Below are 16515 nucleotides of genomic sequence, written 5' to 3' on the forward strand. Positions count from 1 at the left end.
TGAACGCAAAATGTTGCCCCAATGCTTAAAATGGGGTCAATATATTTTGTTGACTCTTTGGAGATGACCTTGAATAGTTTTGTTTGGCGGGGAATTTTCGACCTCTTTAAATTTTGCCTTCAAAACTTCTTGGATCTTCTTGTGAAACAACTAAAGCACTTTTTGTGAATCAACGACGTTCAACCGACTCAGAGTCTCCACTCTAGCTCGGGAACATCTGTGGATCCTACACGGCACCATGAAGGAGGTCTTGAATCCTACGACTCCACAGCTGAAGATGAACCAGATCACAGGATTCCCGACGATACGTCTGGAACACAACAACTGCTGACACTTCAGGCCACATCAGACGTTTCTCCGACAGGAAGCAGAAAAGATTATCGTCTGCTCGTGTTTCCGCGGCGACAGGTGAAGATCTCCGTCGTCGCGCTGGACATTCCTGCAGGACATACCGGCCGCACAGACGAGGAATATATCGCCCAGATATTGGAGTCCGGTGGGAGGTGCCGAGCTCTGTGTCCGCGGGCAGATGGCCGAGCGAGAGCGAAGAAGAAAAGGAGACAAAAGCCGCTCACACAACGAGCTTCCTTTCACTGCTCGCCCTCTTTTATTCCGGGCTTTGTGAGAGCGCAGCTGAGCGGACGGGTCGCGAGCTAACGGCGTACGACCATGCTAACAAAACATCTCTAGACAAGTGGCCTCGCTGTGGAGGAAATGTCTCCCCGTCACCGTCCCATTGATCAGCAGAGGAACCATTGTTGTGAAGAACAGAGTCAGTGGTTCTTCATCAACACATGGACAATGTGTTGGGATCACATCCCAGTCGTGGCTCCTCTGGACTCCGATTGAAAGTTGGATGTTTTCTCGCCCGGCGGAGGGTGTTTGAGTTGCAGGAGCGTGAGCTGGTAAATATGGGGGTGTACGGCGGGAACAGTGAGGCTTCTGTGCCGGTGTTGCCTCAGGGCGGGGGCGGTCAACACCGACGCTACCAAATCTACGTCCTCGCATTAAAGTCATCAGGTGAGAAAAACACCTTCTATTCACGCTTACTTTCAGCAGAACGACTTTAATGCGTTTACAATAAAGAGTTTATTTTCCGCTGCCCTCGCGAAGACCTCGACTCACTTACGATCCATCTCCGGGTTCACACTCAACAGTTACATCGAGTTGCCGTGACGGCAATGAATGCAACTGCCGTCCCCGACCCACTAATGCGTCGCACCCTGCGGTGGTCGGTCCAGGTTGCAAAGTAAAGTTGAAATAACAGCTGGAAAGTTGAGTCGTGAATTGTCAATTTTTTTTTATATAAATGTTATTTAGTGCTGCTTTAACAGTGGTTGAGTTAATAACAACATATATATATATATTAAACTACGATGATTATGTTTTTATTACTGTTGTCCCACAAATTAAAAAAAAAACAACTAATTATTTAATATTAATGTTGATTTTATTTTAAAGTAAATATGAAACAGTTAAATTAAGGTGTAAAAAAGCAGAAGAAATATATGTTTGTGTTCTAAAAATGTTTTATTTCTCTCATTTATTAGATAATTATCACATTATATATAGCATTGAATGATGAAAAGGTTTCTGAAAATCTGTACTTATTATATATATATCTCTATATATACGTTTTAAAAGTAAATAACTTTAACAGGTTTATTTAATCCGTGACTGCAAATAAAAAAAAAAACAGTTATTAATGTTTTAATAAAAAATCATTATTCATGTTTTCTCTCTTAAAAAAAACAGAAACTTTATTCTGTTTGAATGAATAGTATTGACTGATACTTGTATTTACTTCACTGTAATACAATAATTGTATCATGATATTGATACAATGATATTATATGATAATGTATCATGATGAGTAAGCATTGATCTTCACAAATAAAAAATTAATTCCTTGTATTTCCTTGTTTTTCTCGCCAAAGATCTTCATGTTCAGCTTCATCTGAGCTGCATATCAAACACAAGCGTCCCGACATCCTCAGATAAATCATGTTTGTTTCAGGACAAGGTTGACGTGGCTTTGATGGAGTTTGATGGAGTTTGATGGAGTTTGATGGAGTTTGATGGAGGCGACTCCAGCTCCTGTGGATCAATCAATCTCCTCTGATCGATGATTACGAGGTCAAAACGGCTGCATTAACGGCTTTTGTCTCGAGTTACAGCGAGTGAGGAGAGAGACCATGATACTGTTGTTTAAAGACAGTTTTGACTCAAATAATGTCATAAAAAGAGCACGAGAACTCCTCTACGGGCAGAACAAGAGTCGGTGCTGCCACCTAGTGGAGGGACAGTTGCAGCGCCTTCACTTCATCAGCACTTTCCTGAGCCAGGACCAGCATGTGGACGGGAAGAGCCGAGTACACATCCCACTGGTCATCATTACCTTTTAGAGGGTTCTGTGAAGCATGGCAGGAAACACAGCCACTTGAACACCCACACACACATGCACACACACACACACATGCACACACACACACACACACACACAGGGCTTCAGGGATAATGTACGGCTCACTCTCAGGACAAAGTGTCCTCTAAAAATCCCTCGCAGCCTCTGGGGTGTTCAGCCGAGTGGAAGTGGATCAAAACACTGGTCGTCTACGTGAGGAAATGCACTCACGGACATGATTGTTAAAGAGACAAGAGCCGCTGCAGAGTTTCATCAAATTATTTCGGTGCTTTACCTGCGACGGTCGAAGTTCACGACACGTTACACGTCAAATATGAACCGAAAACCTCACGACAGAAGTACTTCCTACAGTTAAAACAAACTCTTTGTTGATTAAAATGAATTTATTTTCATTTTATAGCTTTAAAACTCTTCAATAAACTATCTTTTTTTCAAATAATATACTTTAATTTTCTGCAGTTATTGTTATCAGCATGTTTTAAAAGTTGTTAACAACTGTTTTCTATATTTCAAACTTTCAATACTGAACTGTTTCACTTTCTGTGTCCATGTCCAGGCTTGTAGGACTCTTGACACTTGTTTTAACTGAAACTACTGTATTTTAAACGTGACTTCGACATGTGCAGAAACCATTTTAAAAACCACTAAACCAGCCATACAGCTCAAATAAAATATATTTTTAATGTAAACTGACGAGTCAGTGTCCGGGTGTGTAGGACTCTTGACACTTTCTGCAATGAAACCGGAACCAATATATTTTATATACATAACTTTTAGTTAAACTCGAGTGAGAAAATGCATGAAAAACACTGTTAAACTAACCGTCTGGATAAAATAAAAAGTTTAGTTCAACTGATGAGTCGATGTCCGGGTGTGTAGGACTCAAGACACTTCCTGAACTGAAGCTAATATGTTCCTACACGATTTTCCGTTACACTCAAAGTGAAAAAACAACAACTTCTTTTTCAGCCATTTAGCTTAAAGAAGATAAAATACATTTTCATGTAAACTGATGAGTCGATGTCCGGGTGTGTAGGACTCAAGACACTTCCTGGACACAAGCTAATTATACACAACTTTCTGAGAGACTTAAAAAAAATAAAAAAAAATACTGCTAAACTAGCCATCTAGCTTAAAGAAAGTCACTTTCTAACTCAAAAACACTCAAAACTTGTCTCATATCACCCCCCCCCCCCCCCTCTCTTTGTCTCACACCCTCTCAGTGAACTCATCGCTGCAGTTTGTTCAATCATAGAGTTCTTCAGGCTTTGTCGTTTAAATCACCGACTGATCAGGAGTGATGTCACTGAAAGCTTGTTCAGCTCTTGATGCACGTGCAGGAGAATCTGCTCTGTGTTTGGACAGAACGTTTCTTTATTAGTTTCTATTTTCTCTTTTAAGACGTTTTTATTCATGCAGGCTTTTCCTTGATTTTCTGGAACTCCTGTGTTGTTCTCAGTGTTATCTTGACCTTTAAAGTATATACTTTATTGAGTATTGTTTTGATTAATAAGGGCTTTGTTACCCTGGTCTGGAAAAGATCTATACAAATACAAATTACTTACTTATTTACTTTGAGGAGTTTTTATCAAACCTTTGTTGTCAATGACACTGAATTAATAAAACTGGTTGTTCACACAACGTTCCCTCTGACTTTGAAAAACTTTGAGTCGAGTCATCATGTTCAAACCAAGTTGACGAGGACGGCCGTGAACTCACCCGCTCGTCGCTCTGGAAGGTGACCCTTCGTGGCTCGGAGCGAGCCCGGTTCAGCCGCTGCACCATCTTGTCCTGGAGCAGCGAGGTGTAGCCCAGGTGCTCGTAGATGGGGTTGGTGGTCATCTTGGCGATGTACTCGGCCGCCTTGGTCTCGATGTAGAGCGTGATGAGCGCGTCCGTCACCAGGTCGTGCACCGACTCGAACCTCTTCTCGCCCACGAAGTGCTTCCCGTCGTAGAACAGGCGGTAGTTGAGGGTCTGGAGTCCGAATCTGAGGAACACACACAGTAATAGATGATAATAACATTAATATATGTTGTGCTATTCAATCAAGTCGCTTCAGTTTGAAAAATGGTTTAAACTAAATAAGATTTTCAATCAAAATAAAAGTTGCTAATAAAAAAAAATATATACAATGTTTTTAAATATAAAAACTATTACAATAAAAATAAGAATCCATTTAAAAGTATATTTTCAATGAAAGGAATTGTTGCATTAATCAAATATTATTTTAAAAAAAAGTATTTCAATATAAAAATGATAAAAATAAAAACAAGAATCAATTAAAAAAATGAGTTTCAATAAAAAATGATAAAAATAATAAGCAATTTAAAAATAGATTTCAATGTAAAAAGGATTACAATAAAAATAATATCAATTTTTAAAACGTATTTAATTAAACAAAAGGTTTTCAATCAAAAGAAAAGTTGATTTAATCAGAAAATATGTTAAAATATTTCAATATAAAAATTATTACAATAAAATTATATATTTAAATAAATACAAGATTTTACTTTACAATAAATATAAGAATCTTTTTTTTTTTAAGTATTTCAATAAAACAAAAAGGTTTCCAATCAAAATAAAAGTTGCTAATCAAAAAAAAGTATTTAAAAATTCAAATATAAAAACGATTACAATAAAAATAAGAATCAATTTAAAAAAAGGTTTTCAATCAAAAGAAAAGTTCCCCCAATACATATATATATACATATAATAAGATTTTAAAAATGTTTTAATTAAAAGAAAAATTGCTTCAAATACAAATAATATTTATAATATTAAATATATATGTTTTAATAGTTATTAAATCATTTAAAAACAGATGAAAAAAAACAAAAAAACATTGTAATTAAAAAAAGATACTAATAGTATAAATGTTGCTTTAATAAAATAAACATTTTCAATTAAGAGTAAGAGCTTGAAGTTTTTCATTGAAGTTTTATTTCCTTGACCATATTATTGTTGGAACATTTGAGTCTTGATTATCAAATCCCCAAAAAGTTATTTTAATCAATCAATTTAATTTTTCTTTCACTTAAGAGGAAACAGTTCTGAAGTTTTTTTATATATAGAGTTCAAAATATTTTGGATTAACGTTTTGTATTGAAGTCACTTCTGAATCATGAAGACACTGGTCCTGACCGTAGAGCCAGAGTGTGAGTCCCCGGCTGGCGCTGACTCTCTCTGATGAGGTACGAACCCTCCACCGAACCCATCAGCTGGTCTGCGAACTCTCTGGAGATCACGCCGTGAAACCTGCGACGACCACAAGGAAACATTTAATCATCAGCGAATCATCACGAGAGCTGAATCTTCACTCACTCTCTGCCGTAGTATTTGGGTCTGTTTTCCATCTGCAAACACACACTTCTCAGCATCAGTAACGGCTCAAAACAAATCATCACCATCTGTGCCTCGTTTATTCATTTGTTTGTAGCAAACAAACATGAGAGATGAGTGACAGGCGGCGCAAGAAAACATTAGATTTAATCTTTAACTCTCACCACCAGGACACCTGGATTTGATCTAGTTTTAGGTGTAAAATATCAATACAATTAAATATCTGGTTGTTTTTTTTCTCCACGATACAGTATCGATCTTTAATAACTGTATCAACTTATTTTTTTCCCTTTTTTAAAATTTCAATTTAAAATCATATTAGTATTTTATCATAAATCCTTTATGGTTTAAGTTCAATGAAGTTTGTATAAAATAAAATATTCAATTTAAAAAAGCATTTAACATTTAAATATTCAGCGTCTGTTGCTGCAACTAAGCTTCCAACCACTAGATGGCAGCAGTCGTTAAATCCTCCGCAGCTAAAGGAAGAATGAAATGCTATGAAATCCTTCAAGATGACTGAGGACGAGAGGATACAGTGAGTCCAGCAGCTTTTAAAGCTGATGTTTGGACATATTTTGGTTTGAAAACAAATGAAAGTAGTTACAACTTCGTCAAGAGTCATGTGGTCTGTAAATACTACAACACCAGAGTCAAGTACTGGACAATACTACACATATATACTTGTTACTACACTATCACAACACCAGAGTCAAGTACCAGACAATACTACACATATATACTTGTTACTACACTATCACAACAACAGAGTCAAGTACTCCACAGTACTACACATATATACTTGTTACTACACTATCACAACACCAGAGTCAAGTACTGGACAATACTACACATATATACTTGTTACTACACTATAATAACACCAGAGTCAAGTACTGGACAATACTACACATATATACGTGTTACTACACTATCACAACACCAGAGTCAAGTACTGGACAATACTACACATATATATTTGTTACTACACTATCACAACACCAGAGTCAAGTACTCCACAATACTACCAAATATACTTGTTACTACACTATCACAACACCAGAGTCAAGTACTGGACAATACTACACATACATACTTGAATACTTGAGAATGACATATCCTTCAAATGGTTCAAGGATCCAGATGGAAACCCAGATTATTCAGTTCACTTATTAATGCATTTGAACCCTGTCGATCCGTTTTTGAGATATTTGAGATATTAAGACAGATCAACGATCACATGGCAACAGTTGAAACCCTGGAACGTCAATCAAATCCTTTTGAAGTTGACTTCTGAAGCAAGAGTGAAACAATCGACTTCTAAAACACTGGAACTATAATCCCAACACTGGCCCTTGTGCTCAGATTATGGGATGTCCTGACCTCGTGGGGACACGTGATCCTCTTGGGTCTCGGGGCCTCCTGCTGCAGTTGGTACACTGTGGGAGAGACGCAGGTTCATTTAATTAAATCAAACTTTTACACATTGAAACGTGTCATTACAAACACGAGTTGGAACGTTTATGCTCGAGAAAGAGTCGACGGAAGACGATCGAGTCTAAAGGAAGCGTTTTGTTGGACAGGAAGTCGTAGCTCTGTCGTCCATTGAATGAAATAAAGAGTCCAGACTCTCACTGTTGACTCCAGGTACATGTGAGAGAGAGAATCAGATTAGAGTGGGAGGAACCCATGGATTATCATGAAGTCAAATAATCTCCAGACGTCTTCATGTTCTTCTATGAACTGCTGAAGCTTCTGGTGGTTTGTGAGGATAAAGAGTCCAGCATCTCTACAAGACGACACCTGACCTTCAAGTCTCAGCAACATTCATAACCGTGGCACTGAGAAGGTCACCGTCGCGAACACATGGATCCTCTGATTCTTTTTCTGTCCTCGCCGCCTGGAGTCTCCCAGAGTTGCGAGTGTGAACCTTCCTGACAGTTGCTCAAGGGTTGACTCGTCACAAGTCTTGACCTGCTTCTCCAACGATTTCACGATTATTTTGTCGGCTCTTTTGACACTATAATCAACTTCAAAATGATAAATAGGTTTTTCTGCTTGTTCAGCACTTTTTTTTAAACAGTGATGCAGACAGTGACACGGTGATGGCAGTAGGCTGCGACGCGACTCAGGATCAATCAGGGTCAAGTGTCAGGGACACAACAACACAATCATATCTGGAGCTGAGACACACAACAAGTCTAAGGTATAACACTCTTGTTTTCTCGGTTTCATTTGCACATATGTTTTTAGTACTTTTACCAACAACGATGGAATTTAATATAAATAAACTTAAAGATACACATTGTAACATCTAATAAAAGCTTATTTTTGATTTATAATGTGGTATAGTTTTCCTAGTGTTCGTAATTTGTGTGATTTTTGTTACAGACAGAAATTCTTTTGCCCAGATATTTGGTTTTCTTTCAGGCAGAATTCAAGAGTATGTACTTCATAACCTGCATACACACAAAAATACACTTTTAGTGTGGAATGGTTACATGTGTGTGACTCACATTTTTTCATGTATGAAAGTAAAATGGTTGAATTTCATTTAAACGTGTTGTTTTTGATTTGGCATTCAATTGCTTTAATAATTAAATTAAACAATTTTTAATTTTAAATGTTGAATTTGTTTTGATTGAATCCAATAATTTACAAATACATTTTTCGAAATACAATGTTTTTAATTGTTTTTTTTAATGTAATATAAAAATGTTAGTGCCACAAGTATATTCAAACTGGTTGGATTTAATTTATCTTTGAATTTTCTTATAGATTTTTTTATTCTGTTTTAGGTATTTATTTTTCAATCTCTTAATTTAAATGTTGAATTTGTTTTTATTCTAAACCAAATATAGAAAAAAAACATTTTATAAAATCGTAGTCTTTTAAATTAAATATAAGAATGTTGTTTTAATAGAGTCACCAGACTAAACCAACAGAGCACCGAGCTAATGGATCAAAGATTTCAACCAATCATGCGACGCGCATGCAATCATGTGACGACTTGCACTGGCACATCCACTCATTATAGCAGCAGCATTTTTTATTGTATTTTAAAGGTTACGGATTTAAAAAATATCGAATAACATTGGCGTTTAAAAGTATTAAAGAACAAATTAAATCTTTGAATATAGAAATTAATGAATTCAATTGTTTCAAAACTATTATTAAATATTCTGATGACACTGAAATACTTCCTTAAAAATGTTTTTTTTCTATTTAGTTATTTATATTTTCCTCAAGGTGAGTATTTGTGTTCACTGTAACTATCACTAAATATAAAAGCATTGATCCATCATTTTCGTTTGTTCTCCCCGTGTTGTGTAGGTTTACTCCGGACACTCCGGTTTCCTCCCACAGTCCAAAAACATACAAAGGTTGATTGAGAACTTCAGGGAAAATGTCCATAGGTATGAGTGTGTGTGTGAATGGTTTTCTGTCTTTGTGTGTCCTGAGAAAGACTGGCATCCTGTCCAGGGTGTCCCCTGCCTCTCGCCCTATGAAACTGGGATGGACTACAGTCTCGACCCCCGGTAAGGGATAAAGCGGTAGAAAATGAATGAATGAAGGTGAGTATTTGTGTGTCATGAACACTGGTATAACAGCATCTTTGTCATCGAAGGATTAAAGGCTTCATGTGTCGAACCATACAAGTCCTTCCAAACCCTTCTGGCTGCGAGGCTCTGCAGCACCAACACTCCCCCGCCGTGATGCCCCACTTTCTGCTGCCACCTCTTGAAAAAAAAACCCTCAAATCCTCCCTCACAAAAAAAAACAACATATATTATATACAGCCTCTATTGACAGCTTTGCTTCCTCCGAGTCCATGTTCTCGTCATCGTCTCGTGAAAATCCTCAAACAGAGTCTGGGTTTTTTCTTCTGCTGCCTCACGAGAGCAGGAACGAACCGACGCGAGTTCAATCCTGGCGTTCACGGGAGGACGAGTCCTGACTGCTCATGTTCCGACAGACCTCGACTAACCAGATCTGGTCAGCGACACACTGAGCTCTAAAAATACCACAGACTCAGAGGAGCCGCGATGGAAAGAAGCTGCATTATATAGGAACGAACAACCAGGACTTCTTCAGAAGAACCGTGTGGAGACATCAGCACCAGGAGCTTCTGCTTCTGCACAAACGATGCTTCATTCTCACTGTTCATAATAAGACGTTTGCTCTTAGGCGCCTTTTTTATGGCGTATAATTGTGTTTTCAATCCAGCGCTAACCTATTTTACTCCCGGATTAGAAGCTGTGATTTATGCAAGGATGAGAGTGTGGTGTGGGAGGAAGCTCTGCACAGACGCTCCACGCTCATTGTTCCTCACACCCTCGAACCTTTCAGCAGAACAGAGGAACTCACAAGATAACACCAGGAAAGATCAAAGGTCATCATAGATAGTGACAGTAATTGATTATTATCGGTCATTTATTTGATGATTCTTGTATTTGAAGCCTTTAAAACAACCTCATCAAACCTTTACTACACGTTTATTTTCTTAAAAAGCTGGAGGTGCTTCGATAAATAAATGATCTTCTTCCTTCATCACCTACAGACATGACCCTGAGCTTGACGGCAATAACAACATCACTGTTCGACACGTATAATTATATATATAATGAGCGGGTTAACAAGAACACGCTCCACTTCAAATACTTTTACATGACATACTTTTAAAATAAGCCACTAAAATAACAACATAATGTTTAACAATTATTTTCTTAACATGCTTTGTATCAACTTGTTTAGCTCATGTTATGCTTACTAGCCTCCGAGGCTAATGTAGCATTTTAAAAACAATTTGAAATTGGATTTATGAAGCCATTTAAACAATGTGTTCTTGTCAACTTACACATTTGTCTACAATTTATTTGAGCTTTTCATATTTTTTAACCTTTGTTATGTTGTCCTTCATAAGCAAAACAGTCATATGTCAGTTGTTATTCATAAAAAGGTTCCATGCATGTGAAAAGCAAACATTACTACATTAGCTTCATGTTGTAAAAATATACTGTAAAAGGAAATTGATCACATTTATCAGCAATGTTAGCATTGTTAGCTCTGCTAGCATGAGTATGCTAACTATAGTTTGAACCGACTTCAACATATTTAATACACTATATATTTATTAAGCTATTAAAATAAATATGTTTTTGTCAACTTAAATATGTGTCGCATCCGAGGTCTAATTTCTGAAACACATAATTTCATTATTTCATTATTGGCTAAAAACATATCTACTTTTACCAGTTTATAATATTTAAAACATTGTAGGCGTGTTAAAAGCAGTTTCTTCATTAGCTTCTTGATGTACGAGTGTAGCTAAATGTGTCAACACTAGCTTTAATGGTGCGTAAATATACTATACAAGGTAGTTTATCGCATTTAGCAGCAATGTTAGCATCATTAGCTCTGCTAGCATTATCATGCTAACTAGCCCTTCAGCCTACTTCAACATTTGAATGCAATTAAAAAACATTCATTAAGCTATTAAAATCCATATGACCTTGAGAACTTAAATATTTGTCACATTCCAAGTCTTAATTTCGGAAACACTATAGTAGCTTTTTTAATATTTAGCTCCGTTTTTTATCTCTTTTCATAACCAAAAATATATTTTCTTTTTGTGTTGTTTTTAACTTGCTATTCCTGTCGAGGCAAATATTTTTGTTTCTAAACTAGCTAAATGATGTATAAGAGCTGAAATACTATATAAATATTACATAGAATAAGAAAATACTATTAAAGCAAGTTTATGACATTCATAAGGAGTGTTAGCATCATTAGCTCCGCTAGCATCTGTATGCTAACTAGCCTCCGGGCCTACTTCATCTACATTTGAATACAATTAAAAAACATTTATTAAGCTATTAAAATCCATATGACCTTGAGAACTTAATTATTGTCACATTCCATGTCTTAATTATTGAAACAATATAGTAGCTTTTTAAATATTTAGCTCCGTTTTTGATCTCTTTTCTATCATAACCAAAAACATATTTTCTTTTTCTCCATTTGTGTTTTTTTAAACTTGCTATTCCTGTCAAAGCAAATATTATTGTTTCTAAACTAGCTAAATGGTGTATAAGAGTTGAAATATTATATAAATATTACATAGAACAATAAAATACTATTAAAGCAAGTTTATGACATTCATAAGCAGTGTTAGCATCATTAGCTCTGCTAGCATCGGTATGCTAACTAGCCTCTGGGCCTACTTCATCTACATTTGAATACAATTATAAAAAAATTATTAAGCTATTAAAATGCATATGACCTTGAGAACTTAAATATTTGTCACATTCCATGTCTTAATTATTGAAACAATATAGTAGCTTTTTAAATATTTAGCTCCGTTTTTTATCTCTTTTCTACCATAACCAGTGTTAGCATCATTAGCTCTCCTAGCATCGGTATGCTAACTAGCTAGTTCTAACTTATCTGGATCATACTAGTTTTGATACTGAACATGATGGTTTAGTTGATATAGAAGAAGTTTTTCAACACATTTACCTTGAGTTTATGATGTGCAGAGGTTCATCAATGTCCTGTGAGCTCCTCACGCTAACACATAACAAGAATATAAAGTCTTACTCACAGTAGGACTTCCATATGGGCGGCTGGTAATCCTCGGGGTCTGTAAACAGAAATAAAAACAAGTTTACGTTGTGACCTCAGCTAGAGTGTAGCTTCAAGAGTGTGTGTCCACAGATGTATCTACACACAGAATCAACACAAACGTGTGAGTTCTTAACACAAAATAAAACTGGAATGTTTCCGAGAAGAAATGCTGGACGTCAATTTCACTCTTTATAAAGTGACAGACTTTTATAGAGTGTTGCGACTCACAAAACGTGCAGAAATACAGTTTATAAAAGTCATAAAAATAGCTGCAGTTTACACAACAAAAAACACTTGTTTTTATAAGACAGGTCTCGCCACAGAAGTATCTTCAGTCGTCGCTGGTTTTTGTGATTCAAGGTTTGTTGGAATATTTGCGTTTATTTTCTACAGAAAGTCTTACTTTGGTTTAAGAAAACTATAATTAACGCGTCTAAAATGGAAGCATTTCTTTTATTGTGGACCTCAGATGGATCACAAGCCGGTTCTCGTCACACTTCCTCTTATAGATTAAAAAAAAGTTTGTTTTTTTTAAATCAAGGATGGAGTCAAATTTTGGAAGCGTATTGTAAATAAAAACTCTTGTATTTCAGGGTTTATTAATGTATTTATGATTGCAGAGTAATTAATTCAATTTGTTTTTTGTGCCATTAAAAAAAATGTTATATTTAGTTTGCCGCCATTTTTCCAATTTGTATTTTTTCATAGTTATCAAGATACTTTGAAATCGCTTCAGAAAACAATAAAATAATATATAAATTAAATGAATTTCATCCATTATCATAAAAAACTGAAGAAAATAACTTAAAACAAAAAAAACCCTCTAGAAATAAATAGAACAAGAAAACAAACAAACCAAAAATTGCCCCTAAAAACAGGAAAATGTTAAAAATTTTCTCCAAATGAAAGCAATATAAATGCCAGAGACAAAGAGTAAAAATATTTCAATCTTTCCGTGTGAAGTTTCATCCAGAAATATGACGACTAAAATGGTTCAGGCTAACTCTGTGTTTAGCTAGTGCTATCTAGCCACAGCTTTCATTTTATTCATTTAACTTTCAAACTCGTTTGTTAACTAATATTTTATTTTATTAAATCAAAAAGATATATTTGGACAAGACGGAAAGTTACTGAACCAGGTTGTGTTTGTTGAAGTGAACAGTGTTTGTCGTCCCTGCACCATTGCTAGTGTTAGCAAGCTAGCATCAGCTACAGTGTTAGCAAGCTAGCATCAGCTACAGTGTTAGCTAGCTAGCATCAGCTACAGTGGTATCTAGCTAGCATCAGCTACAGTGTTAGCAAGCTAGCATCAGCATCAGTGTTAGCTACCTAGCATCAGCAACAGTGTTAGCTAGCTAGCATCAGCTACAGTGTTAGCAAGCTAGCATCAGCTACAATGTTTTCTAGCTAGCATCAGGAACAGTGTTAGCTAGCTAGCATCAGATACAGTGTTAGCAAGTTAGCATCAGCTACAGTGTTATCTAGCTAGCATCAGCTAATAAACAAACATGAGGCTAATCTTCTAGTTTCATATTTCTGAAGGAAAATTCACACATTAAGCTTTAAATCTTTTTTTTTTTTAACCAATCTCTTTAGTCATGTGAGTCTATTGACCTTGAAAATCTATGTTCTTTATCTTTTAGACTTAGATTGTATCATCTTGTTCTTTCTCTTTATTTCTTTTTGTTCTTGTCCTTATATTAATTACATTTTTTATGAATAATTGCTGTATTGCTGTGTCTAATTGGAGAAAAAAAATCAATTTTCTAAAGGAGACCTCCTGAGGGATCAATAAAGTTATACCTAACCTAAATAACCATTCATTTTCATTATAAGATGATTTTAATTGTTAAAATATCTGATATAAGTTTTCCTGCTAAAGTACAGAAACTTGTCTCTAACTTCACTTCAGAGTTCGAGTCTCATTCCTCACATGATTCAACACGGACCAGAAAATGCGCGTGAAAAACTCTGAGTCAGGGTTGGATCGAGTCCAGAAGCTCACCTGAGGCGCCGAGACTCACCTGAGCCAGTGAGCACTTGTCCTGGTGCGAGACCATCATGCACCAGGACATGAAGAATCTCCACACGAGGCATTTGAAACAGGGTCACACACGAGTAGAATCGTTTAATTACTCTTTATTTGAAGAAGTTTAAAAACGTTATTTCGATCAAGTTTAAATAAAATACAAGTTAAAAACGAGCTCTTGTTCTTTGGCTCCTGATGATTCATTGATTCATGAGATGTTTTTTTATTGAGTCATCGGCAAGTGTTATTACAAATACAAATATACGATATATAGTGACATATTGTGATAGTGTAGTAACAAGTATATATGTGTAGTATTGTCCAGTACTTGACTCTGGTGTTGTGATACTGTAGTAACAAGTATATATGTGTAGTATTGTCCAGTACTTGACTCCGGTGTTGTGATAGTGTAGTAACAAGTATATATGTGTAGTATTGTCCAGTACTTGACTCTGGTGTTGTGATACTGTAGTAACAAGTATATATGTGTAGTATTGTCCAGTACTTGACTCCGGTGTTGTGATAGTGTAGTAACAAGTATATATGTGTAGTATTGTCCAGTACTTGACTCTGGTGTTGTGATAGTGTAGTAACAAGTATATATGTGTAGTATTGTCCAGTACTTGACTCTGGTGTTGTGATAGTGTAGTAACAAGTATATATGTGTAGTATTGTCCAGTACTTGAGTCCGGTGTTGTGATAGTGTAGTAACAAGTATATATGTGTAGTATTGTCCAGTACTTGACTCTGTAGTTGTGATAGTGTAGTAACAAGTATATATGTGTAGTATTGTCCAGTACTTGACTCTGGTGTTGTGATAGTGTAGTAACAAGTATATATGTGAAGTATTGTGGAGTACTTGACTCTGGTGTTGTGATAGTGTAGTAACAAAGATATGTTTGTAGTATTGTCGAGTACTTGACTCTGGTGTTGTGATAGTGTAGTAACAAGTATACATGTGTAGTATTGTGGAGTACTTGACTAGTATTTACAGACCACATGACTCTTGACAAAGTCGTAACTGCTTTCATTTGTTTTCAAACCAAAATATGTCCAAACATCAGCTTTAAGAGCTACTGGACTCACTGTATCCTCTCGTCCTCAGTAATCATTCGTCCTTTAGCTGTGGAGGACGTAACGACCGCTGCCGCCTAGAGGCCGGAAGTTTAATTGCAACACAAAAATGAACAAACGCTTTAAATATTAACATCTTAATTAAAAATAAAAATGATTTAAATTTAACAAATTATTTTTTATTTTACCATAAATCAACTACAGTTTAAAAAAAAAGCCAAAAATGAAAATATAAAAGACACAGTTTCGTGAAGAAAGAAAATAAATGCTATATATCGCAGTATAAATAATTTCTAACATCTCTAGACATCAAACCAAACAGCGGCTGATGTAGAGACTGAACATTAAATATTAAGGGTTAAATATATATATATATATATATATATATATATATATAATAAATCGCTCTGATGCTTTGATCCGACAAACGTCTCGACTGCTGACTTGAGGCCAAACTGTCGTCGGGATGAATCGTCTGCAGCTGAAGCACAAACCTGACAGATTTATGCGACGACGACTCAAAATTCTGGTCCGGACCCAGATATTCAGACCCGACTGTGGACCCAGATATTCAGAACCAACTGCGGACCCAGATATTGAGACCCGACTGTGGACCCAGATATTCAGAACCAACTGCAGACCCAGATATTCAGACCCGACTGCAGACCCAGATATTCAGACCCGACTGTGGACCCAGATATTCAGACCCGACTGCAGACCCAGATCTTCAGACCCGACTGCGGACCCAGATATTCAGACCCGACTGCAGACCCAGATATTCAGACCCGACTGCGGACCCAGATATTCAGACCCGACTGCAGACCCAGATCTTCAGACCCGACTGCGGACCCAGATATTCAGACCCGACTGTGGACCCAGATATTCAGACCCGACTGCAGACCCAGATATTCAGACCCGACTGCGGACCCAGATATTCAGACCCGACTGCAGACCCAGATATTCAGACCCGACTGCGGACCCAGATATTCAGACCCGACTGCAGACCCAGATCTTCAGA

General features: G+C 36.5%; 1 protein-coding gene across 2 annotated transcripts in view; it reads right to left on the reverse strand.

Annotated features, from left to right (window-relative positions):
* The window catches only part of chn2 (chimerin 2), a 35403-nt gene that overhangs the window by 11962 nt on the left and 6926 nt on the right, over positions 1 to 16515 (reverse strand). The window contains exons 2-6 of one of the 2 annotated variants that reach the window (XM_087779140.1): positions 12372 to 12410; positions 7151 to 7206; positions 5750 to 5781; positions 5570 to 5683; positions 4145 to 4415 (exon numbers count right to left, since the gene is read on the reverse strand). In XM_087779140.1, the coding sequence (XP_087635266.1) occupies positions 4145 to 4415; positions 5570 to 5683; positions 5750 to 5781; positions 7151 to 7206; positions 12372 to 12410 (512 nt within the window). Of the gene's footprint in view, positions 1 to 4144; positions 4416 to 5569; positions 5684 to 5749; positions 5782 to 7150; positions 7207 to 12286; positions 12334 to 12371; positions 12411 to 16515 lie in introns of those variants that run through there. The other variant, XM_087779141.1, reaches the window with a different exon arrangement.

Source organism: Callionymus lyra, chromosome 17 (genome assembly GCF_982586985.1).
Source record: "Callionymus lyra chromosome 17, fCalLyr1.hap1.1, whole genome shotgun sequence".
NCBI lineage: Eukaryota > Metazoa > Chordata > Actinopteri > Syngnathiformes > Callionymidae > Callionymus > Callionymus lyra.